Raw genomic sequence first — 27214 nt, forward strand, 5'->3', positions numbered from 1 at the left:
AAATCTTTAATTGAAAACAAGGGCCAGTGGGGAGTGAGGGTGTAGTGCTTTTAATTTTTAGTGCTGACTTATATAATTGCTTTAGTGAGCAAGTGCCAGGTAACTTGAGTGCAATGTGTTACAAGTAACTAAATGCAAAAACGACAAACAGTAACTTTCTTTCAAGTGAAACAAGGAAATAAGTACAGTAAGCAATGCAGATATCACCAGTGATCCACAGAAGCGCTGAGAAGTTGCGTATTAGGTGGAATTAGCTTCCAGGGAAATAACAAGCAAGCAAACAACAAGCATATAAACAAAGCTAGATTCAGTAGGCCTGGATCTAGTCTATGCTAGAGCAAACAAGGTGAACCAATTTCAGTAAGATACAGTTCAAATATTCAGGCACTATAAACCTTTAACCAGAAAATTCCCAGCTCAGAAGGGCAGAGTCCAGCCTCTTCTCCCACAAGAGTGCAGACCACGAACCTTCTTAATGTAAAATAACTGGCCTGAAGCCCAAGTGCCTAAACCAGAACTAATACACTTGGACACTGGGCTCTCAATCAGCAGTTCCCAACTTAGAAGGATGAAAGCTACCTGTCCTGCCACCACAGTGCTTGCCACAAACCTTCCTAATGTAAAACAACTGTTCTGAAGCCCAAGTGCTTAATCCAAAAGACTTGAATGATAGCTACACTTTAATCAAGTTACAACCAAGCAGTAATAAATACCATTGAATACTTTAGAGAATGTCTGGATTAGTGCTCAAGTTACACAAACAAAGCTAGATCCAGCAGGCCCGAATCCAGTCTATGCCACAGCAAACAAGGCACCAACTTCAGTAAGGAACAGTTCAGATATGCATGCACTATAAGCCTTTAACCAGAAATTCCCAGCTCAGAAGGGCAGAGTCCAGCCTCTCCTCCCACAAGAGTGCAGACCACGAACCCTCTTAATGTAAAATAACTGGCTTGAAAGCCCAAGTGCTTAAACCAGAATTAATACACTTTTAGAATAACAGACACTGAGCCCTCAATCAGCAGTTCTCAACCTAGAAGGATGTAAGCTACCTGTTCTGCCACAACAGTGCAGACCACAAACCCTCTCAGTGCAAAACAACTAACTGGTCCGAAGCCCAAGTGTTTAAACCAAAAGGCTTAGAATGAGTTACACCAAGCAGTAATAAATACAATTGAGTATTTTAAGATGATGCAAAAGTAAAAAGAAGTAGGTAGAACACAAGTACAGTAAAAGCAGATGAAATTTTTTTTTTTTTTTTTTCTGAACAAGTGCTGAGATCAAAGAAACAGATTTGAGTGCTGAAACTAGAAAACTGGCTAGTTATAAGAAATAAACAAGCTAGAAGGCTTCCCCAAACACAGAAGGGCTTGGGGGCTCAGAAGCCTACAAATAGTCTGTACCACTTAACAAGAAAGGCAGGAAATAAGCTTAATTTTTTTTTTTTTCTATTTCCCAGATGCTCTCTTTGTACACAGTAGGAGTGCCTGAAATCAGAATATGATCTCACTGCACTCAGTTGAGTGAGCAAATGAGATGGGCCCAGAGGCAGGCTGAGGGGCGGGCAGTTTCAATGCCACTAAGATTAACACCAAAACAAAAACAAGGCGGGTGGGTAGGAATAACTGAAGAGCAGAATAACTTCAGATAAAAATTCCTTCAACACTCCTTCATACACAGTTTAAATCAATTTAAATACTGTATTTTTAAAAAAAAAGTGCAGAAAAAGGTACTTAAATTCTCTTATACGTCCAGTTGAATATAACCAAGTTTTTAGCTGGCCAAGCTGAAGTTTTAAAGCAGGAATTATTTCACATGCACCAGTTTAAATATGCAAGGACAGGAAGTCAAAGAATGTGGCTACCCCCACACCTGTAATTACTAGCAAATAACAAAATTCAGCCAACACTAGCTTTAGTTCAAGTTACTGAAGAGCAGAATAACTTCAGATAAAAATTCCTTCAACACTCCTTCATACACAGTTTAAATCAATTTAAATACTGTATTTTTTTAAAAAAAAGTGCAGAAAAAGGTACTTAAATTCTCTTATACGTCCAGTTGAATATAACCAAGTTTTTAGCTGGCCAAGCTGAAGTTTTAAAGCAGGAATTATTTCACATGCACCAGTTTAAATATGCAAGGACAGGAAGTCAAAGAATGTGGCTACCCCCACACCTGTAATTACTAGCAAATAACAAAATTCAGCCAACACTAGCTTTAGTTCAAGTTACTGAAGAGCAGAATAACTTCAGATGAAAATTCATTCAACACTCCTTCATACACAGTTTAAATCAATTTAAATACTGTATTTTTTAAAAAAAGTGCAGAAAAAGGTACTTAATTTCTCTTATACGTCCAGTTGAATATAACCAAGGTTTTAGCTGGCCAAGCTGAAGTTTTAAAGCAGGAATTATTTCACATGCACCAGTTTAAATATGCAAGGACAGGAAGTCAAAGAATGTGGCTACCGCCACACCTGTAATTACTAGCAAATAACAAAATTCAGCCAACACTAGCTTTAGTTCAAGTTACTGAAGAGCAGAATAACTTCAGATAAAAATTCCTTCAACACTCCTTCATACACAGTTTAAATCAATTTAAATACTGTATTTTTAAAAAAAGTGCAGAAAAAGGTACTTAAATTCTCTTATACGTCCAGTTGAATATAACCAAGTTTTTAGCTGGCCAAGCTGAAGTTTTAAAGCAGGAATTATTTCACATGCACCAGTTTAAATATGCAAGGACAGGAAGTCAAAGAATGTGGCTACCCCACACCTGTAATTACTAGCAAATAACAAAATTCAGCCAACACTAGCTTTAGTTCAAGTTACTGAAGAGCAGAATAACTTCAGATAAAAATTCCTTCAACACTCCTTCATACACAGTTTAAATCAATTTAAATACTGTATTTTTTAAAAAAAGTGCAGAAAAAGGTACTTAAATTCTCTTATACGTCCAGTTGAATATAACCAAGTTTTAGCTGGCCAAGCTGAAGTTTTAAAGCAGGAATTATTTCACATGCACCAGTTTAAATATGCAAGGACAGGAAGTCAAAGAATGTGGCTACCCCCACACCTGTAATTACTAGCAAATAACAAAATTCAGCCAACACTAGCTTTAGTTCAAGTTACTGAAGAGCAGAATAACTTCAGATAAAAATTCCTTCAACACTCCTTCATACACAGTTTAAATCAATTTAAATACTGTATTTTAAAAAAAAAAGTGCAGAAAAAGGTACTTAAATTCTCTTATACGTCCAGTTGAATATAACCAAGTTTTTAGCTATATCTCTTCCAACTAGCCTTCTTTTTTGAGGCTTTTAAGTCTTCCTGGCCACCATTCTGCATGTTTCTTAATACATTTACTACTACTCGACATCGGAACAAATCTACAAGATAGCAGGCCAGATTCCAAAAAACTTGCTTTCAATGTAAGTGACTTATTCTGCTGTAAGGCCAACTATAAAGCAAACTTACAGAGTGGGCCATATTCCAAAAGACTTGCTCTCGGTGTAAGTGAATTATTCTGATGTAATACACCAGAGTAAGTCATTTACATCGATAGCAAGTCTTTTGGAATCTGGCCCCATACATAAGCTCATAAAAAATATTCTAACATTTTTGAATATCTTTATCTTTCACAGCTTCCTATTAATTCCATTTACTTAATTCCCTATTAATAGCTAAATAATCAGCTTGATAGAATTTCATTGTTGGTAGATTATATCTTATACTTGACATCACCATTGGTTTATTGACTCTCCAACAAATACACAGATGGTCTTACCTCATAATTCATATTCTGTACTGCAATAACTGTATTCTAAGATGCCATTAATCCAAACCACATCAAGAATTCTGTATTTCTGAGTTGGATTCCTTACCAATCAAATTTAACCAAGTTCACTACCAGTACTCACCACCAAAGAAATAACGTCCCTACCAATAACATTGTAACTAAATTATCCAATGATGCACAGAAAGTTTCCAGTTCAAGTTTAGACAAAGAGAACAGCTCAGATAGTTCTACTATCATCAATATTTATTTCAGTAATCTCAGAATCTGAATTACAAAATTTTAAAAAGACTGAATGAAAAGTTAACATAAATAGAGAATCCTTTCACTCATGTTCAGTCTATAAAGATGGTGTCATGCATATCCAGGAAGTGCCAAAGGCCTTCTGATGTCACTAAACTAAGTTTCAGTAATAAATATAATGTCAAGACTGTCCCATTACTCTAGCTTCCAAATTGTTAAACTTATTATACAAACAACTGGGACTGACTGCATAACAAACATTTCATATTTTTGTGATGATTAAGTGTACATTCTCTTACTACAATTTTCTTCCTAGAACTTAACTTTCTGTTTTCAAGATGAGTAAATAGCAACTGAGATGAGGCATTAAATGAAGGTTCCCTTCTGGCAGTGATGATTATATTTAAATGAATGCTAAAAGTATTATAATACTGACAAAGAAAAGTTATAGACCCCCCCACCCCCACAGTGCTATGGTCAAATTTTATTCATTCTGTACAAATACCACTGTAGAGTTCCCTGACAACAGGCTATTGGCCTACTGTTATCATATTGTCAATAAAATGAAGGTAAACAAACTGAATCTGTAATATCTATAAAATGAACAGTGTTCAAACTGCATTTGGTTGGATTATGAAACAGTGACACTGGACTTTCTGATCCTTCAGTAAATGGAATTAATTTTAGTGGTATACCATATACCATACTTGTTTGTCAAAACTGTGCTGAGGTTTCCAGTACTGGGCACAACTGTAACAGGTTCTATGATATCTGGCATATTTATGGCGCAGCAGTAGTGTTATTGCCTCACATCAAGAGGTTCTCTGCTTCGATTCTAGGCTGGAGTGCCTTCTGTGTGGAGTCTGCATGGCCTCCCTGCATTCATGTGGGTTTCCCCTGTGTGCTCCAATTTCCTCCCATGTTTCAAAGACATGCGTCTGGAGTGTTTCTCCCCAGGCCTCTACTGAAAATTGATTTTGTTCCAAGTCAGATTTTCCCAGTACACAAATGTTAAATAAATATAAAAATACTACATTTCTCAAGTCCATCACAGGCTGAACTTGGGTAAAAAATGGATGTTTTGCAATTGCCAGTAGTATATATATTATAAAAACTTCTTCTGGGCACAGCAAAATAGATTCTTATAGCCTGATTGCAGTCTAAAATGAGGTATGTTTCTTCTTTTTTTTTTAATTTCATGAAACACACTGCACAAGGAACAGGAAATTACATCAAGCATATTACCATAAGTGTCCACTGGAAAACACTGCTGTCTTGTGGCTACACCTCCATTCAACAACTACTACTTAAGTCAACCCCATTTGTGATCTAAAATCTACAGACTTGTTTACTGTGAGTGGCTTTGTCATAGCATCAGCAATCGTTTTATCAGTTTCACAGTATGATAGCACAATCACTTTTTGTTCAACCATGTCATGAATGCAATGGTGTCTGGCATCAATATGCTTAGTTCTTGCATTGATCTTCTCACTGGTTGGAAGCTTAATGCACCCATGATTGTCCTCATATAAGACCATAGACTGGGACACTGGTTCTCCAGGATCTTCAAGTAACTGCAGCGACCAAATGGCTTTTTGACTGGCATTGGCAGCAGACATATATTCTGCCTCTGTAAAAGACAATGCCATTGAGATCTGTTTCTTGCTGGACCAGGATATAGGACTGTTTCCTAATTTGAACAAGGAACCACTCGTAGATGTGCATGTGTTGAGGTCACCCATCTAATCAGATTCCACATATTCTATTAGGTTTAAGTCACCAAATATTGATAACTTTAAACTCAAGCATTTTGTGTCTTTGAGAAACCTCATGACTTTTTTATTGAATTCCAGTCTCTTTGATGTGGTTTACTTACACACCTGCAGAGAAGCGACATGGCTGCTGCAATGTCTGGATGTGTAGTAGTTGCAATGTACAGAAGTGCCCCCACTGCTTTTCTGTCCTGCTCATTAGATGGCAGAAGATCTTCCTCTCCTTCCAACTTTGAATAAGCTATGTCCATATGTGTGCTCACTCCTTTAGTGTCAGCCATGTTGAACTGCTGAAGAATTGAATCAATTTTTGTATTATGGTTCAACAGAAAACTGCCGTCCTCCTCACACCGTATGTTAATTCCTAGGTAGTATGTCACCTCACTGAGATCTTTAGTCTCAAAGTGCTGATTGAGTGCTGTTATTAACTTTGAAATGTTGTCATTTCTTTTGTAAGCAATAATCAAGTCATCCACACAGACTAACAGATACATTCATTCAGCATTCATATGTTTAGAGTATAGGCATGGATCAGCTTTGCTTCCCGTGAATCTTCATCTAGCAGAACTTTGTTTACTTTTGAATTCCACCATTGAACCAGTTGTAAAAGATCATACAGGGATTTTTGCAGTTTGCAAACAAGATGCTCTTCTCCACTTTTTTCATATCTTTCTGGCTGTGACATGTATATTTCCTCTTCTGTAGCTCCATTAAGAAAAGTTGTCTTGATATTGTGATGTTTCACAATCATTTTCTGTAAAGTCGCCACTGTCATCAGTGTTCTGAAAGTACTTTGTTTGGCAGCTAAGTAACATCGTAGTCTTCACCAAATTTTTGTGAGTATCCTTGTGCAGCCAACCTTCCCTTTTCATAGGTTCATAGGATGATACTAGGCTATTGGCTCAGATGCCTTTATAAGCCTACCCAAGAATTTCATCCATGTTCCCTGAAAGTCAGCACCTGTTTCCCCTGTCCAGCAGGGACACAGGTGGGATACCAGGGGTATATATTCTGTTTCCCATCTAGTCATCCAGGTTCCTCTTAAAGAGGGCTAGAGAGGTACTCCGCTTGACATGGAGAGGCAGTCTATTCCAGAAATGGGGGAGTCTTTGGGACACAAATCTATCCCACAAACAAGTTCTATTAATGTCACAGACCAGGTTAAGGTTGTACCTACAGACTTTACCCTTCAGAGTCACATTTTGCTTAAAAAACCCATTTACATTCAATTACATTTTTATCTTGAGGTAGCTCTGAAAGTGTCCATGTGTGGAGTTCATTGAGTGATGTCATCTCTTCATCAGCAGCTCTAATCCACATTTGCTTTTCATGTGGTGGTAGTTTTTGCATCTCTTCCCATGAACTGGCTCAGCCTGAACTGCTGTGCGAGCCATATAAGACAAATGTTTAGGTGGGATACCTTTATTGCTTCTTCTTGATTTTCACACTGAAGTCATTTGGGTTCAGTGACTTCTTTATCAGTTTTTGAATTGTCTCAAATAATTTCTATTTCTGTGTAACTTTGTTTTTCTTGTGACACGGATGTGGATTTTTCCTCAGACTGAACGGTTTGTGTCAGTCCCTGAAACTTTGAACACAGAATTTTCATCAACAATCACCCTTCTGTTGACTGTTACCTTGTTTGTGTGGATGTAAAATTATGTATTCTTTTGAGACTCACTGTAACCCACAAGTACACCTTCCTTTACACATGGATCCCATTTTGTACGTTTTTTTCCTTTGGAAAGTGTACATAAGTTTTACTTCCAAAAATGTTGATGTATCTCAAATTTGGTTTCTTTCTGTTCCACAGTTTACATAGAGTTTTCTCTGCTGTTTTTCCTGGCAAGCGATTTTGGAGACAGCAAGCAGTCACGATAGTCTCTCCCCAAAAGTAATTGACAAATCAGCATTGAAAAGCATGCTCTTTTCACTCTAACATCGAGTCCAATTCATTCTCTCTCTGCAACCTCGTTTTGTTCTGGGTTATATGGTACAGTGGTCTGGAACATAATAGAAAGGCTTGTGTTGTGCCACTTGTTATATTCAGACCCATTGTGTGTACATAGCACTCTGGGCATTCTGCCAAATTTATTACTTGAACTAGATACTGTTCTAACTTTGCTGGCACTTCATCCTTATTGTGCAACAGGCACAATGTCATGTACGTGGAGTAATCATCAATGAAACTAAGAAAATACCTCTTCTTTCCTGGAGTCATGTTGTTCATTGGACCACAAAGATCTGAATGAATTATGTCCATAGATTTTTGAGCTCTGCTGTTGCTCTGCTTTTGAAAAGGCTTTTTTGTCATTTTTCCCTTAATTCAGCTGGTACATTTCATTATTTGATCACACTGGCTAATTTGTATGCCACTTGCATAGTTACCCTCAGATATTTTCTTTATTGTGTCAGGACTTCTGTGCCCAAGATGTCTGTGTCAAGTATGAATACATTTTGAGTGTTTTTCCTCTGGCTGTATTAACCATTTCATTGCAGTTCAGCTGATACAGTTCATCTGTGATTTTGCACTTTGGGAGTAAGCAATCCCATTTTGTGACGACACAACTGCCACCTTCGAAAGTCACTACGTTGCTGCTTGGTTTGTAAGCTTTTTCACTGACAATAGGTTACTTTTAAGATTAGGCACATACAGAACATTTCTCACGTATCTTTCTGGTGATATACTGAGAAATAGGATAGCGAATAAAACTCTCTCTGATTCCTTCTGGCTTCATTACCTGCCCATAAGCTGTGGTGATTTTTTTCTGCTTTGCTTTGATCGAGCTGAGTGAAGAAATTTCTGTCATTGGTTATGTGGCTTGTAGCTCCTGAGTCAACACTCCATGCCTGCAAAGATGAGGCACTATATTTGCACTCAAATGCATAGTCAGTGTCTGAAGTGACATCTGCGTCTTCCTTGGAATTCTTAGCTTGTTGTGATTTAGCTTGTCTTTGCATTCTAGCTTTTCAGACTCTGCTATCTGCCTTTAAGTGTCTTTTTTTTTTTTTTTTTTTACAAAGCATTTACGTATTTCTACCTACATATTACTGGTTTTAGTTCTGTTTTTCTTCTTTAAAGCAGTTTCTGTACTGGACATACTTTCACTGTTTATGCCTTCTGTCTTGTGCTTGTATTCATCCACAATCATTAACGTCAGTTTGCCATCTGGACATGTAACAAGTGTCTCATAACTTTCAGGTAGACGACTAAGTAAATTGCTGCAATGTGAAAGTCTTTTATATCTTCCCAAATACCTGAAATACTATTTCTAAGGTATGCCTTACATAATCCTGGTCGTTCATCAGCTTGGTCTGATATAGTTTAATTAAACAGAGTTTATTGCTGAGATTAGCTATTTAATGTACCTTTCGCAGTTCTTCTCACTTTTCTTTCCGGTTTCACAGTTGCGTATATGTACAATTTGATCATTATCTGTGCAAAGGGATATCGTGCTCTGAGCTTTTTGATCCTTTTCTATTCACTCATCTGTGGGTTCTGCCAGTCTGACTTCATTTCCACATTCCCACGTACCTTCTCTTATTAGAAGCATCCTCATTTGAATTTTCAAGACTGGTAGTTCTGGTTCGTCAGATTCACTACTGAATGCGTTGCTGAAGTAGTATCAGTAGCCATCTTTACCATTTTTTCTCCTTACTTTATCTCTCGCTGTATCTTGCACTTATTTGCTGTAGATGGTTGTATCTGAGTGCCAGGGTGTCTAGATGTCTGGGTCCATAACCTGTTAGAAAAACTTCTTCTGGGCACAGCAAAATAGATGCTTACCACCTGATTACAGTCTGAAACAAGGTATGTTTATTATTTTTTTTATTTTTGAATGTCATGAAACATACTGCACAAGGAACAGGGAATTACTTCAAGCGTATTACCATGTGTCCACCAGATAACACTGTCATCTTGTGGCGATACATATTATTACACCTAACTGAAATATACATACATACATACACACACACACACACACACACACACACACACACACACATAGTAGTTGTTCATAGGTTCATAGATATGTACTAGGCTAATGGTCTAACCCATAGGATTACCCTGGCATCATGCCACCCAACCTTAGTTCCCAGTGCCTCTGTCGAGTAGAGCCACTGGAGTGATCCCTGGGGTGAATTTTCTATTTCCCATCCACTCATCAAGATTTGACTTGAAGAGGGCCAGTGAGGTGCTCTGTTTCACATGTATGGGAAGTCTATTCCATAGCATGGGCAGTCTCTGGGTTATGAACCTGTCTCTCCAGCATGTTCTGTTGATTGTGGTAATGAGGTTGAGGTCTCTGGACCGTGTGGTGTGGAGGGATTGGGATTTCTTCAGCTGTAGCATTTCTAACAGAGCTGGGTCAGACATGGCTTTGTAAATCAAGCAGGGATCGCTTCAAAGTAGGCGATATGAGACAGAGAATAGTTGGAGTTTTTTGAGTCTGTCCATATAGGACAAGTGTTTAAGTCCTAGGATCCTCTTTGTGAGGTACATTTGCAGCCTCTCCAGTTGTTGCAGGTGTCTAGTGGGGTACATGCCAAATAGGGCATTGTACTCAATGATTGGCCTAATGAAGGAAGAGTAGAGGGAGACAATGACCTCTTTCTTCCTGGACGCAAAACCCTTAGCAATGAAATGTGCCACATAGAAGGACTTTCTGACCACAGTGGCAATGTGGTGGTCAAAAGAGAGGTTGCTGTCAACCTGTGTTCCCAGATCTCTTATAATGCCTTCTTGTGTTCAGTGGACTACCATCGATGTGGTAATTCATGGGAACCAATTTTTTCCTGAAGGGGATGATGACACATTTTTTGGCATTGAGCTTAAGACCATGGTTCTGACACCAGTCGTTGTTCTCAGTGAGGCCTTTGTCAACATCATTTGGGGAGTTAATAATAGCTCCCAACTTGCAATCATCTGTGAACTTTGTCAGCCAGAGTCCCTTCGTGTTGGCCTGGACTTCAGAGAAGTAGATACCAAACAGTAGAGGACCCAGAACCGAACCCTGTGGGACTCCACTTGTGACTGGTTGGCAGTCTGACTTGGATTCAGCTGCTTTCACACTGTGGGTTCTATCTGTGAGCCAGTTTGCAACCCACCTAGTGATATAGGGGTTGATGCCTAGCTTAGTGAGTTGTTCTATGATTACTGAATGGGGAATGGTATCAAAGGCCTTGGCTAGATCAAGGTAGGCTCTGGTGACTGAGTCAAAGAAGTCAACCAGGTTGACCAGGCTTGATCTACCCTTCACAAAACCAAACTGTGTGGGATCCACAGTTTGGACATTCCCTAGATCCTTGTTTATTAGGTCCATGATGATGATGTGTTCCATAGCTTTGCATATTAGACTTGTCAGACTAATGGGGCGATAGTTCCCAGGGTCTGTAGTCACTCTTCCTTTGTGGAGTGGGATGACTCTAGCAGTATGCCATTTGGTAGGGTCAAAGCCTGAGGTGAGGCTGTGATTGAACAGGGCACACAGGTGAGGTGCCAGTTCACTCTGTAGTTCATGTAGAACACAGCCAGGGACATTGTCAGGTCCCATAGAAGCTGTATTCTTGGCCGTGGACAGTGTTGTTTTAACCTTTGCAGCAGTAATACTGGGTGCCTGGCAATCTACTGGTATTGTGATTGGTCCTTGGGGGGGGGGGGAAGTTGGCACTGAATCTATCGGCCAGTATATTGGCAATATCTGTTGTTTCGGTATAGGAGGTACCATTGTGCAGTAGCTCAGAGCAAATCTGGGTTTTGCCATGGAGATTCTTTATATAAGTATAGAAGGCTTTGTAGTTGACTTTACTATCTGCTGCAATTCTGTTTTCATATTTAGCTTTAGAGGATTTGATGAGGGATCTCAACTCTTTGTTGAGGCTGATAAGGGAGTTTTTCCAGTCTTGGGACTTCATCTTATTCTGCATCAGTTTCCTCCTTCTGTTGTAGAGTTTGTTTATGGCAGGGAACCACCAGACTGGCTTCCTTTTTTTGGAGGAGAGTGTCTTGGTTCTATTGGATATGGTGAGATCCATGCATTTGTGTACGTTCGTACACTGCACTGGTGTATGATTCGGCGGTCATACAACTATTTTCCATTTGCATGGGTGCCATGAAGTTAGCCACCTCTGTTTTTAGGTGCCCAAAGTTAGCTTTGGAGATTTTTTTTATGGTGGTTACCTTTACAGGTGTGGGGTAGGGGGTGGAAGGGATGTGGATTTCCAGGGTGGTTAGTTTGTGGTCGGATCTAACCAGGGAGGAGTTGACTATTGTGTAGAGGAACGGTTGCCCATGTTAGTAATGACCAGGTCAAGGATGTTGCTACCTCTAGTGGGGGTAAGACCGAGCTTGTCCAGGGCATTGGAATTAATGAATTCCAGGAAATGTTAGTCAAGTGTATTGGTACATGAGTAGTTTTCCCAATTAATGGAGGAGTAGTAGAAGTCGCCCAGTATGAGAGTGTTAGATTGGACCCTAATATTCTCCAGGGTGCTTAGAAACATGGAGTGTGGGTCTTGGGACATAGTTGGGGACCTATAGCAGGCTACGACCTGAATTGCTGTCTTACCCAGTGTTAGCTGCACCTGAAGTATCTCTGAGGTGTTATGTAGGGCTACCAGTCTGGAGGTGTGCACATCCTTTATGAATATGGAAACACCACTGCCTTTGGAGCTTCGGACCAAGTTCTGGGGCTGAAAGGTGTGGAATGAGTAATACCTGGTAGTGTGGGGGTGCTTTCTGCTGCTTTGAACCAGGTCTTTGTTACAGCACAAATGTCGATATTCTCCATTTTAAGGAGTGCTTCGAGCGAGTGCATTTTGAGATTTAGCCTTCTAGCGTTGAGCAGCATGACTCTCAGATTGCATTTGTTTGTAGATGTTATTATGGTAATTTGGTCTTTGGAAAACCACCTATAAAAGGTACTCTCAGGATGGTAAGAACCTTGGCCAGTATCCGGAAGTCCAGGGGTGACAGATGCAGGCCATCTCTGGGAAAGCATCGAAGTCCATCAATCATGTCATCCCAGGCAGAGAGATACTGGATCCCCTTAGAATGACACCAGAAACTTAGCCAATTGTTGAAATCAATAATTTTCTGCTTATACTGTGGTATCATTCTGCATGATGGTAGGATGCTGCTCAGGGCTAGGGTCATACCTGCTTGGGCTACATAATCCAAGAGCTCCTCCATGCCTCTTTTCATGTAGTCCAGGGAGATACATCTCAGGTCATTCACACCCACATGTACAATGACAGAGTCATATTTGTAACTGTTGTTGAGGGACCTGAGTTTGTGCATTATGTGGTGGACCCTGGCATCTGACAGGCAGCTGACTGTTACTTTCTCCTTATTCAACCTTGTGAGTGGGACATCAGTGTGGCTCACTATCAAGTCACCTATGACTAGTGTGTTGGGCATGCTGTTTTGCCTTAGGGGGTTTGGTTGAGTCGCACACTGTTTAGGAGAGCTATGTGTCTCATGATTAGGGTTGTGTTGTGGTGGTCGAGTGTGCTTCTGCCTTGAAGGTCTCTTCTGTTTGGGAAGATTTTTATTGAAAGTTTCTGCAAAGAAGGGTATGTGGTTTGTGTTTTTATGTGAAGGCAGTGCTGGTGTGTGTTCTGGAGGGCTATGTGTTCCATGTGGTGTGGTACAAGTCTTGGCCTTCTCCTCTTGACCAGCTATTTTGGTCTTGGCTGGAGAGTGTGTGGCTTTCAATTTGGATATATAAGTGCATCTCTCACAAGTCTGAGTGTTGGGAGCTAAGAGGAGAGGGTGGTCAGTGTACATGAGGCAGTTGCAACATTGCCTCAGGATGCCCAAGTTCCCTAGGTTAATAGGAGAAAGCACAAGGAACTGTCCTTTAGACATGCCTGGATGGGTGGGCATTAATTATAAGTACTGGAGCTGTTTCTTCCTTGTAAGAACATTTAGTTCTGGTAGCACTTTTGTGTGCTACAATAATTGCTACAAGAAGTCTGGTAAAATGCTGAACTAATAAGCTAGTAAAAGTGCAGGAGAGGAGAGAGCTAGCAAATCTAAGGGAAAAATTGAAGAGCAGACTTTGGCACCACTCAGAAGCTTACAAACAGTTCTGGATACAGCAAATCTGTATCTGGACTAGACTATTTACAGGAAAGGCGGGAAAAGGGCAAACGTGGGCTTTTAAACCAGAAAGTTGAAAGAGATGGAAAAACTGACCAGACGGCCAATAGACTACAATTTCTGGGTCAGAAACCACTCCTGTTGTGGTAGATAGGCTACCTAGTGATTACCACTCCCACTGACAAGCTGGAAGGCTTCCCTCTAACACAGAAAGGCTTGGGGGCTCAGAAGCTTACAAACAGTCTTGGATACAGCAAATCTTTTCTGGACTAGACTAGTTACAGGAAAGGCAGTTAACACACTGCACATGAATACACATGAACCTTTGCTGCCACTTTCATTTTCTGTGCATCTATTTGTAGTCTGTTGCAGAAACCTACCACATACTGTATGAAAAGTTACTTCCTCACATTGCTCCTTAATATGCCCTTCATTGTATCATGCATTCATTCATACCCATCAATTCCTTTTTTAAACTAAGTATTTTTCTCATGTGACTTAACTACCTTTATTTAAAGATGTTATTTATACATTGTGCTTTATTTTCATTATATGCATTATTAGACTCTTATTTTACTTGTCACATTTTTGGAGCAGGTTTATTACTATTTCATGTGCCCCCATGACCCGTTGTCTGTAATGCTTCAGAGCTGTGCCCCTCAGAACTTAGCGTATTGCTCAAGATGGGTGAACTCCAGTTTTGTATCTGCTGGGGATGCTTCCCTTCTGTTTGCTGGCATTCTACTAACCTCCTCACTTGCTCTGTTATACAGACTGGTCAAATTTAGTTTATTTGTGATGATTACATGCAAATTTTACTCCTGCTTTTGTTTATCAGTTTTGTGGCATTTGTTGTGTTCCTCACCCCCAGACGTGTGGTTTGTGGGTGGTGGAACTTTTGTATTCCTTTATTCTTTACCCTAGAGTCTTTTATTAATGCATTAGTAAAGCAAATACAGGGTTTGGATAACTAGGATTTACCCTTATCTGTGATTCCTCAATTTCGCAAGAGTGACTCATCCACACAAAAAGTGAGTATATCCCTTATATTTCACATGAAAGAATATGTCCCAGCACGTGTTCAACAGAATGTTATTTAAAATTTTGATTGACAGTGATTTCCCAATATTGTCTGACCATCCAGGTTATAGATGTTCATAACGTTTTGTATGATTTTCTTTGTTATTGTATCAGCTTACATACCGTGTTCATTACCAGATTGATTTATAGTGAGAACTGGTTCTCTTCTAAGGATTGCTATAATCATTACTTTCTACTTCGTTGAGAGTAAAGTTGATTCTTTGACTTCATTTCCTGGATGTTAATCTGTCTGACTGCTTTTTCTGTTATAAATCACTACCAATGCAGTTTCTAATTGAGTGATGGCAGAGACTTTGTGTAGATTATTTTGTTTTCTTTTCTTTAATTTTCTGTATATCTGATTGACTATGGCATTAATATACAAATAATGAGGTATGACGGAACAAGCCCCCTACATAAGAGGTTTGCTTGCCTGCAAAATTGCTTTTTGTATGCTTTGTTGAGTTGAAGCTTTGACCAGCATATTTAGACTAGATGAAACTTCTGTGATTTTGTACTCAATGAGTACAATGGGTGGGAGGTTGGCATAATGGTTAAGGTATTTACCTTACAGAAACAAGGTGCAGGGTTTGAGTCTCACATGGGATAATTGCCTAGGCTTAAAATGGCCCACAGGGGCAGTTAACCTAGTACTGACCTATGAACAAACTTAGATTTTTTTGACATAAATGCAGCTAAAACAGCACTAAAAACAATTCAAATGCAGTGCAAGCTAGCACACTTGAGTGTGTAGCAATATTAAAGCAAATACAGCTGAAATAAATAAAATTTATTCAAACTGTATTCTGACCTGAATTGAGTTATTGTTTTATTCAACTCTGAACAGTTAAAAAGTGCCAGAAAATGTACTTATCAGCTGAGAAACACACTCAGTCCAAACACAAGGAGATTCTAGAAAAGTTTTTTTTTTTAGTAAAGTTGAAAGTGAGAAACGAGGAACAGAAAATAATTCAAGGTTAAGAACCTAAGTGGGTTGACCTTCTCAAATGTTCTCTCTGTATTAGATAGAATGAGCTAATGACACTAGACTGGGAGGAGTATCCCAGATCATATTTACTGTAGGGGCGGGCAACTGCAAAGCCACCAAGTATCTATTACAGCTACTAGCTACACTATTTTAGGCAGAGAACACTACAGAAATGTTTATTACAGCATAAAAACAGCAGTGAGCCCCTCCTCTGATTAGCTCTGTGTTCTCTATCAGCAGAAGATGGCTGCCAGAAACACAGGAAACTCAACAAACAAAACAACCAGACTTGGATAACAGCAGGCCTCTATCCAAACTATGCTACCTGACTAGAACACAGAAACCTCATAAAAAATTCACAGAAAACCACAGATAGAGCACTCACAAACAGAAAATACAACTCTCAGTATGAAAAAGCAGTTTACAGTTTAGTAATTCAGTAAAAATGCAATTACAGTAATTAAACACTATCTAGCAATGAAAAATACAGTTAAAACATTATAAAACAGTACACAAATGCAGTGAAAGAGTAAAAAAAAGCTTTATAACAGTGCAAAATGTAGTAGATTAGCTGTATAGCACAATTATAAGTATTAAGAAGTTCAATTCAATGAAATAAATGTAAGAAATAACTTATTCTGCTCTTGGAGTCTTAGGGAATTTCTTCTTTGTCCCAGTGATGAATCACCACTCCACAGCCTGGTAAAAACATATGTCTAAAAATAATAAAATCTCTTTAGTCTGCTGCATATTCTCTACAGAATGTTTGTAGTCAATATGGAGTCTGTGATAGTCAAGTTATTGGAAAGTCTAGTGTGTTGTACTTGCTTTGGCTGCTTTATGAATTTTGCCATATTCTTTAAAGTGGAAACTAGTAATGTTCTTGAAATGGACCAGTTCTATGTGGGAAGCTGTACTAGACTGAATGTTGGGTTGTGCAGAGCATAATGTGTAAGATTATATTATTGTTAAGTTATTATTTTCTGTATTGCTACCTTATACTTGTACATGATATTCACAGAGTCTGCATCAGTTGGTTCATCGCTCATTCTCCAGTTCTGCAAGATGTCAGATTAAAAACAAAGTGCTTGAAAATCAGAAAATCTTTCAGGTAAGTTTGTGTATATTGTGCCCATCTGTTGTATTGAAATAGAATAGAATGCGGCTGCACTGATTTATAAAATTGTATCTATACTACTTTATGACAGCTATCTTATCTTTTACTTTGAGTGTTCAAAGATTGCCTGCTCCTTACCCTACATTCTTATACTATGTGGAATTGCTGTCCTCTGTAGACATACTTCAAAGTGAGGCAAAAGTAAACCTGCTCCAAAGGTTATGCTTCTGTGGAAGTGGAGACAGTATGCTGTAAGTGGGGTAGTTATTATGCAGCATAGTCTGGATGCTTAACTATAAGATAGTAATTACACTAATCTAGCATTATCAACTGTACAGAATGTTAGTTTGCTAATTTCTCTCAGTATCATTTCTGTCCCGTCTTTTCTCCACTATTTAGTATTGCAAATGAATGGGTTATACTTTCAGTATGTACCATTTAGCTTCCTAAAGGACATCTTGTAACCATGTGGTAATTTTTGGTGCTACAGCCAGAAGTGGTCCACTAAAGAGCACTGATTTTGATGGCAGATGCCCCAAACAGAAGCTAATGCAAACGCCCGACTTTTTTCTAAAGGCTAATGCCAGTGAACCAAGAGATTTGACTCCCGAGTATACGCAGGATACTGGTCATCAACTCTGCTCTAAATCAGATGCAATTGAAAGACCACCTTTGTTTATTTCAGCAAGCATTATGACCATTTGTATTTAAAGATGTTAATTCATATCAGAGGTAGGTGCTAGGTTTAAGTTATTCCTGATATGACAATTAACGTGACTTTCATATATAGAGCTTTATTTCAATGTAAGCTTAATCAATTTCTCATGTTTATTAGCAAAAGAATAATCCTGTACTTGTTTGTTGTTTTGTTCATTTCAGGCAGATAATGGTGTACCAGTCCATCTGAAAGGGGGAACAGTAGATGCCCTGCTCTACCGATTTACCATGACCCTCACTGTCATAGGTAACAACTTCATTTACTTGATGTGGTTCTTTTAAAGTCGGAAGGCTGACAAACACTAGGCGGGATTTTTACCTGGTCAAAAAGTTATCATTTCACAGATAGCAGCATCTGATGCATCTTTGATGGTTGCTAATGCTATGAGCATTAATAATAAAGTTTGTTATTGGAAAATGTGCTATGTTCTCACAAGAATGATGTAGTTATAGTTTGTAAAACATGGTTAAAGAACAATGACTGGAAACTAGTTCTGTCAGGGTGTAAATGTTTTTACTGTAACAAGCATTCTAACAAAAAAATCAGGTGGCAGTGTTGTGATAGGGACTAGAGATAGTTATGAGACCTGTGATTACTGCATTTTCAATGATAACACCAATACTACAGACAGTGTAACTGTGACAGTAAAGACAACCTTGGAACTAATAACAATTGTTGGAATGCATAGCCCACCAAAGTTAAGTGCAGATGACCTAGAGGAATTCATACATTTATTGCATGAAACAGTACAGGGAAGAATAATGTTAGCAGGGAACTTAAATTTACTGAAACAGACTTGAATAATATTTGTAAGTTAATTATTCACAATTGCTTCAGATGTTTAAAAAAACAACAACCAGGGAATGGAGCATACTAGACATTGTTTGTGTTCCTAAAGAAATCACTGTTACTTTATGTCAGGTTTTACCACTGTTGATGTGCATGATCAGGTGTTACAAAGGTAAATTTGTTGTTAGATAATTCTGCCAAACTGAAATCTAAACCAATGCACAGAAGACTAATTATAATAATTAATTATAATTATTAATTATAAGACTATATGGAAGCAAAACAGTGGAAAAACTGCAGAAGGAATGTGGAAAGTTTTAAAGAGAAATTGTTTGAATGCAAACAGTCAAAAAATGTTTAGCATCAAGATCTAGGCACACAGTATCAGGAAGATATATTTCCATAAGAATGGGTTTTGAGCATAATAGGAAACCATTTTATAGATACATAAGATGTGGAAGGAGTAAAGACATACAAGTTGATAAACTGTGTGTAGATTCTAAACTGTATTCTCAGAGACAACAGATTATAGATATATTTACAAAATCTTATGCAAAGCAGTTTGGCTCCACAAAACGGGTGATAAATTGTCCTAGTGACATCCAGGTAACTCCTGATACTGAAATCAAATTAGATTATATTGAAAACAATCTATACAAACGGGATCTAAACAAAGCACAGGGAGGAGATGTACTGACCTAAGAACACTTCAGCAAGTACTTACAGTACCATTACAAACAAATCAAAGAATATAAAGTAAAGGACCAGATGAGAAGGCAAGAAACGTGGAAAATGCATAAATTTAGTTGCAAGTATAGAAATCTTCTGGTAGAACCTCATGTTGATCAGGAACGAATGCAGTTATGGTTAAGGAGGGTGAATTCAAAGCAAAAGATGAAAGGTTAATATTGGCGGCAAAAGATAGTGGGCTACTTACACATTGGCTTACAAAGTCCATTGAACATGTGGGAGAAACAGACAAACGTAGGGTCTGCAAAACAGAATTGGAAAGTTGCACACCTTGTTGGTTGCGACATACTAATGGCAGAAGGACTGTATACTGAAAGACATAATAATGTGTGGCACTGGGGATTGTGCAGACATTATGGCATTGAAGTGGCTGAAAAACACTGGAAAAATTAGCCACAAGGCATCATAGAAAATGATGAAGTCGACATCACATGGGATCATCTATTGCCAGCAGTTCAAAAGATAGATGCTAGAAAACCAGAGATAGTGGTCTAAGGAAAGAAGACAAAAGTAGCATTGATCACTGAAATCACTACATCCAGTGACTACAGTGTCCTGCATACAGAGATATACAAAGTCATAAAATATCAGGATTTGCAAGCAGAAACAAGAGCAATGTGGAAGAAAGATTCCCAGATAGTTCCAACAGTAGTTGGAGCAACGAGTCTTATAAAAAAGAGTCTACAATTATATTTAGATATGCTACCAATACATATAACTCCATACGAATTGCAGGAGGAGTCATTAATGGGCACATTGCAGTTGCTGCAAAGAGCACTTTTGGCTGACATCAAAGAGTGAAACAAAACTAATTTCATGAACTTTTGACTTAGGAATGGGGTCCATTCCCATCATGGTATTAGAACAACAAAAGATTTGGAGAAATTAAAAAGAGAGATACCATTATATCTATTATTTATAGGACATATACATTGGGGAGATTCCTCAAGATGAGAGACATGCACTTATTAAATCTGTCTTTAAGGGAAAGGGTAGTAGGACAAACCCAGAGTCATACAACCCTTAAGTCTACTTTCATGTTGTGGAAAAATAATGGAGGAGGTAGTATTGAATAAGTTATTGTCAGAACTGGAAATGTTGGGACTTTAAAACCATATATCAGCATGCATATGTTGAAAACAGATCTATCAGCACCTGTAACATAATGTTCTATAACAATATAATAACAACTATGAATGAAAAATTAGGCTATGATGTAATGTGTATAGCTTTATCTTCAGCATTTGACAGGGTCATGCACAAAGCACCAAACAATAAAATTAGAACAACTAGGTACTAATATACTCTTGAAAAGATGGATAGCTGCATGGCATAGGACATGGCAAGTATTATACAGACAAGTGAAATTCTTGGTTACAGTCAAGGTGTCCCACAGGGTTCTGTCCTAGGCCCATACTTGTTTATATTGTATCTTTCAGATTTATCTTTTTCATCTGAGGTGTTCTATATACAGATGGCCTTAAACTGGGTAAACTGATTACATGTGTTACATATAAGGCATGTCTACAAAAGAATTTGACTAAATTGACCATTTGGGCACAGGAGAATAATATGCTGATAAATAACATCAAAAACTTAGCATATGAGATTTTGGAGACATAAATTGAAAGGCGAATATTTAATACAGCATACAGTGTTTGAAACTGTAGACTCATTTTTAGAACAAGGGTATATGGATAGATCCAGCTTTCAGTTTTTCTAATCATATCAACAAATTGATTAATGATAGCTATAGAACTATAGGTTGTATAAAAATATTTATAAAGTCTAGCAAATCAGAAATGGTGAAGTCACTGTTTGTTAGTTACATTTGACCCAAACTTGAGTATGGTAAAACAATATGGAAACCTTGTAAGAAAACAAGGATGAGTAAACTGCAAAGAGTACAGTGGAGATATTCCAAGGGCATCCATGAATGTGAAAATCTAAGTTATTATGAAAGACTAAATATCTGAACCTGTACAGTGTTTCATATAGATATTTAAGAGGAGACCATATTGAGGTATATAGGGCATTTAGAGACAACTACTTCTGGGAATGTTTGGGGTTGTCAAAAAGTAGTAGAGAATCATCAGATAACTGATGTAGAACATTCTTTAGGCATGAGAAGTGTACTAATTGGTTCTCCGAGACAGCAGTTGATGCGTGGAATAGACTACTAAATTGCATTAAGGAAAGCACTACTTCAGATGTTTTTAAGAACAGCTTGGACAGTTATTATGGGAACAACTGCTTTGGTATTTGGCGGGCTAAAAGGACATTAATGCTGTGCTGAAATACTTGTATGTATGTATTTGCATGCAGTCCAGCAAGAACAATGTCAAAAGTCAACTTCTAATTCACAAAAATAGCACGCGAAACTATTAAGAATTTAGGTTATATAGAACAGAATCAACACTGATGAGTGGGAGTGAGAATGCCATTTTGAGTATTAAAATATAATTCCAGGTATGTGAGAGGATGAACCTTAAATTTATGGTTTTGGAACAGGTGCTTCCTGACCCACGAGGGGGTAATTGGGAAGTTAGGTTGGAGAATCGTGAGTTGTTCTGGCAGTTAAGGTTAGATGCTTGTACCCCTCCTGGGATGAATGAGGCTTTGAACATTAACAGCATTTTAAAAATGAGAAGAGCACGTTTATAAAGCTGATCCAGTTTGACCATGTTTTGTACAATTTTTTTGTACAGACAGCTCAGTGGACCAATCAGAATGTTAAGTTTTTGTTGTCACCTAACCTTTTCCCAGTCTTTATTCAGTGCATTTTAATTGTTTGGGGACAGAAATGTATTTCTCATATGAATGCACTGCAGGTATTAGACTTGTTTTATTTTATTGTAACAATTTTATACAGACAATGAATTTTATATTATATTAAATTGCTTAGGATTATCTAACCCAGCTACAATTATGTTTTATATAAAACATGCATTTTTTGCATGGAAAAATACATTTTACTATTTACTACCTTTTTAATTTAACATTACCAACCACCAGGTTTATTTAATTAATGGGTGGAGTTTTAACTTGATTGCTGATGTTATTTAAAAGTTTTTTGGAATGGACAGCTTTGTTTGCCTTGACAAAGCCTGGTAATTCACTAGGTGAAAGCGCTTGGCTTATTTGTGTGTTTGCTGTACTGGACTACGTATTTTGAAATCTTGCTGTTTTAAAATTAAAAGGAATTCATTTTATAATTGGTGACTGGAGCATTTTGTTCGGATCCTGTGTGCCGTGGATTCTTCTATCCCTGGAGGATGGTTACTTCCTAAAAATAAACTACATACATATTGCAAAAATATATAAAATATTCAAGAATGATTATTCCCTAAAGTAAAATAAACTACCTGCATAATACAGAAATATTAAAAAACTGTACAATGCATTATAGACAGGACCTCAAACAAATAAAACATGTTAAAATAATATTAGAATAATCAAAACTCTAGCCCACATATCCGAACAAACCTCAAAGCTACATCCTGAAAAACGTGCTGTATGTCATAAAAACAACCCTACTCTTTACATAGGGATACTTACATAACAACATTTGAATTGGTAACTCGATAAATAACTTACGCTGTAAATGCCTATCCTGGTGATCTTTAATGCTTAAAACCTACAAGAAAGAACACTCAAAGACAAACACATCATCTGTTTAAACTTTTGAGTTTCAACATACACACTATAGATAACATTCCATTGATGCCAGGATAATGGCATGCATCCAATCTCAATTGCCAAGTCAATTCCCTACTCTCAAGGATAAGGGAATCTGGTCCCCTCTACCATCCGACTGGACCTGATCAATGGCTAAAAATGAAAATGTATGTAGAGGGTTCTCTGTAACATGCTTAGCTAAAGCGTTCTCCTTCTTGCCTTTCCTTACAGTGTACAAATGTTCATAAATACGCTCTTGGAGTTTTCTGTCCGTTTTTCCGATATAGAAAACTGGGCAACACTTAGCCAAATAAACAACTTGTGAACTGGAACAGTTGAATCTACCCTGTATCCCATATTTGGAGTCCCTGATGGCAAAGGTGGACCCCACATAAATGTACTTGCAGTAACGGCACATGTTACATTTAAACATGTCAGCTCTAGCACTTGGGACCTTAGTTTTCCTCGCTAAAATATTTTTGAGGTTGTGACCCCTTTTGAAAATTATCCTAGGGTATTCCACTCTACTCTCCCGAATCAAGCCATCCTGCATAATCAGACTCCAGTTTTTCTGGATGATAGAAATAATTCCTTTAACATCCATATTGTAGGTTAAAATAAAGCTACAAGGGTATGATTCCCTTTTAGCTGGGCAAAAACTGTGACTGACCTGGGGTATACTGGAAGAATTAAGGACAGGAACATAAAAACCTGACTCTCTCTTATTGCAAACTTCTGAGATTAAACCAGTAACAAGATCTACTGGATACCCTCTTTTAAGAAAAATAATTTTCATGAATATGCATTCTTCTAAAAAGTCACTATCCTTAGTCACCATCCTTGCAGCTCTAACCAATTGTCCCTTGATAATAGATCTCTTCTGAGAAAAAGGATGACAACTGCTGAATTGCAAGTAACTGTTGGGAAAGGTTTCCTTTTGCTGTATTTTAGCAATGAAACGACTATTGATTATATCTTTCGTTAAATCTACATCTAAGTAGGAAATCCTATCCCTCTCAAAACTAGAAATAAATTTCAGAAACTCCGTAGAGGAGTTGAAGGAATCCAGAAGTGAAACAGCTGTTTCCCTGCCTCCTTTAAGGATGATAAAAATGTTAGCCAGAAAACGTGTATACAATACCACCTTGTCTTGAAAGATAGGGTTAGTAAATACATACTCTCTTTTCCAAAAAGCCATCACCAGGTTGGCCACACTGGCCCCACATGGTGAACCCACGGGTACCCCTATCTTCTGAAGATAATACTTGTTGTTGAAAGTTACATAATTGCAAGCCAAGATGATATCGAATAATTCACTGACCAGTTGGATCTCCTCATTGGGAGCTTCCTTTAAACACATTATGGCTGGAATCCAATCCAATGCCACTGAATGAGGGATAGAGGAATATAAATCCTTCACATCTATGGTCAAAAAATGACTATCAACACTGTAAGGAATTTGATTAACCCCAGCCAGAAATGACCAAGAATCCCTAGATATCTGGGACTCACTCTCCACATATTTCTTCAAAATAGAATCCACTACTTTCGTGCTTGCATAAGTAATGCTGCCTCTGGCACTAACCAGGGGGCACATAGGAGGGTCTTCAGGATTCTTGTGAATTTTAAGAGACCCAAAAATTATTGGGACCCTCAGGGCTGATGGAGAAATATAATTAAATAAATTAAAATCTATTGTATTATTGATGAACATGTCGTTGTAGTACGAGGATGTCCTGGAAAGACCTATGTTCAACTCATTTTTAGAAACTTCCTTATAAGTTTCTGAAACCAAGATAACCTCCATCCTCCTTATATAATCCCCTTTGTTCATCACCACCAGTCCACCTCCTTTATTGGGTTTCATAACCCTGACTGGTATATTGCACAACAGATCCAATAAAGACCTCTCTTCCCTGTTAGTGTTGAACCCAAATCCCTGTTGCAAAGAAGGATGACCCAACATATGGCGTATATCAAGTTCACTGATCTGTTCGAATAATTCCAACGAAGGGAATATGGGTGGATTATAAGTGCTAGGAACAGGAAAATTACCCTTGTCCCTAGTGAAATTGCCCAACAGAAATTGCAGATTTAACTTTCTGACAAACATCTTTAATTCTAAAATGGTTTTAGCCAAGTCCGCCCGTTTGGTAGGCACAAAAGTTATTATCATAGTTTGTTTTCTTTATCTACAGTTTGTCACAAAGATACAATCCTGACTATGCCCAAGAAGACCCATGTTTGACTAATGGCATGAGGGCTGGATGGACCTGGTGGGGGAGGATGGCTGCAAGCTGACAACAAAGGCTCTCCCATCATGGTGGGGGAAGGGAGGCAGCTTGGCTCACTGCAATAGCAGTATGAAGAGCCTGTCAAGTTCTATGCTGTAAGTAGTGTGTCACCTTGTTGGAAGGTTATACATGCACAAGTGCATGCATGCATTTCTCAAAGACAACCATAGTGGAACTAGTAAGGCTACCATGGGGGGGGGGTAATTTGGGCGGACCCACTCTGGACAGCAGTATAATGCTATGCGCCAGCATCCTCAATTTCCTCAGTAGCCCAAGATGTGGATCAGGTAGAGCCTGGTGGAGGCTAAGGCAGGCCTGGTGGGGCCTGGTGAATGAGGAAAGGAGTTGGTGACAGCTGATGGTCAGCTGTGAGGAGTTAACAAAAGACTCATCGGTTAGCAAAGATGGGACTAACAGAACTGAAAAAAAAAGACAACCTCATGACCACAGTTAAAGACATGAATGTAGACTTTGGGCTAAACTAAGAGCTTCATCCTGTTTTTCAAGTCTTCATTTAGCACCACAACCTAGCACAAGACCTACAGTACAACAGCTGCAGCAGCCATCGGCTGGTCAATCTTCTGATCCCCTTTACTCTCACCATTACTCTGCTGATTTCCTCCAGTCTCACTTGTGAATGAGGTCCCAACACATTTAAACTCCTTCACCTGAGTTAGTTGTTTTCCCTTTCTTGCAGAGGATAATCTTTTTTTTTTTCTGGGGGTTCTCCATTCCCTCTTGTTTAGAGGTGCAGACTATCATCATGGCAGTTTCTAACTTTATGGTCAACTACTTCCATGCATGCCAGAGATCAGAGTCACTGATATCAGCACTATCTACAAACAATAAAGATGGAATCCTTACATCCATCTAATATCAGCATCATGTACAACCATAAAGATGGAAGCTTTATATCCATCTATCAGCATCATCTACAAAGAATACAGATGGAACCCTTACAAAGACCTTATTATCAGAATCATCTACAAACAATAAACAGTCATGGCTCAGTGTTCTTCCTTCTCCATATTTCTACAGCCTAGTCTTTTTGGTATGACTTTTCTCCACAATCCTGTGAAAATCCTATTGGAAGAGTTAATGGCATTCATTCCCTATATTGCTTGTCACGTAATATTATTTTTACAGATCACTGTAAATAGGTTTCTGTGTATTGGCCACTGTATTAACACTGCAAGATTATCCATAGATCTATTTGCTCTGTATTATGGCAGAGCCCATCATGTCCTAGTAGGAGGACCTTCAATTTGGGTATATAGTCTCTTATGTCAAATAGATTAGTCTAACATGTGCCACCTTAAAATAGTCCCTTAACTTGGGCAGCCCTAACTCCCTTGGTCTGTTGTCAGTTTTAACTTTTCCCAGCTTATGCTTTCATTCTTTATTTCCCAAATGAACTCTTTATTTCTTTATCTATTTGCTGCCATATGGACTCATCCACCTGATAGTAATATGCCTGAGCGACAAATAACACCAGTGGGATGGAGAGTATTTTAGTGGCCAGAATTATGTGGTCCATATCCAATGTTAGCACGGTCCACATTTTAATCCTTGGACTAATCTTCTGAGTTGTCTCTACCTACATCTCCTGGGCTTCTACTTTAATCCCCTCTATTAGCCAAACTCCCAAGTATCTCATTTTGCTGTGGCTCCACAAGAATGGATGTCAGTGCTTTTCCTTATAATCAGTGAGGTTACTTTTTAATTTCACCATTAGTGACACATAATCTAATAGAAAAATTGGTTTGTGTTTTAACACTTTTGAGGCATCTAGTATGCTCTGTAGTGAGGCAGCATCTGTGCAGTCTTGGCCATGTCTTGTATTTCTCACAAAAAGTGTGTATGAGTCCTTCTTTTTTTATCTGTCA

General features: G+C 38.3%; 1 protein-coding gene across 1 annotated transcript in view; it reads left to right on the top strand.

The window, feature by feature from the left end:
- The window catches only part of LOC122794501 (cytochrome c oxidase subunit 7A2, mitochondrial-like), a 165434-nt gene that overhangs the window by 85752 nt on the left and 52468 nt on the right, over positions 1–27214 (top strand). Inside the window, exons 2-3 of the mRNA XM_044062950.1 lie at positions 17004–17093; positions 17979–18063. Of these exons, the coding sequence (XP_043918885.1) occupies positions 17004–17093; positions 17979–18063 (175 nt within the window). The remainder of the gene's footprint in view (positions 1–17003; positions 17094–17978; positions 18064–27214) is intronic.

This window comes from Protopterus annectens, chromosome 1.part0 (assembly GCF_019279795.1).
Source record: "Protopterus annectens isolate FY-2018-M chromosome 1.part0, PAN1.0, whole genome shotgun sequence".
Taxonomy (NCBI): Eukaryota; Metazoa; Chordata; order Ceratodontiformes; family Protopteridae; genus Protopterus; species Protopterus annectens.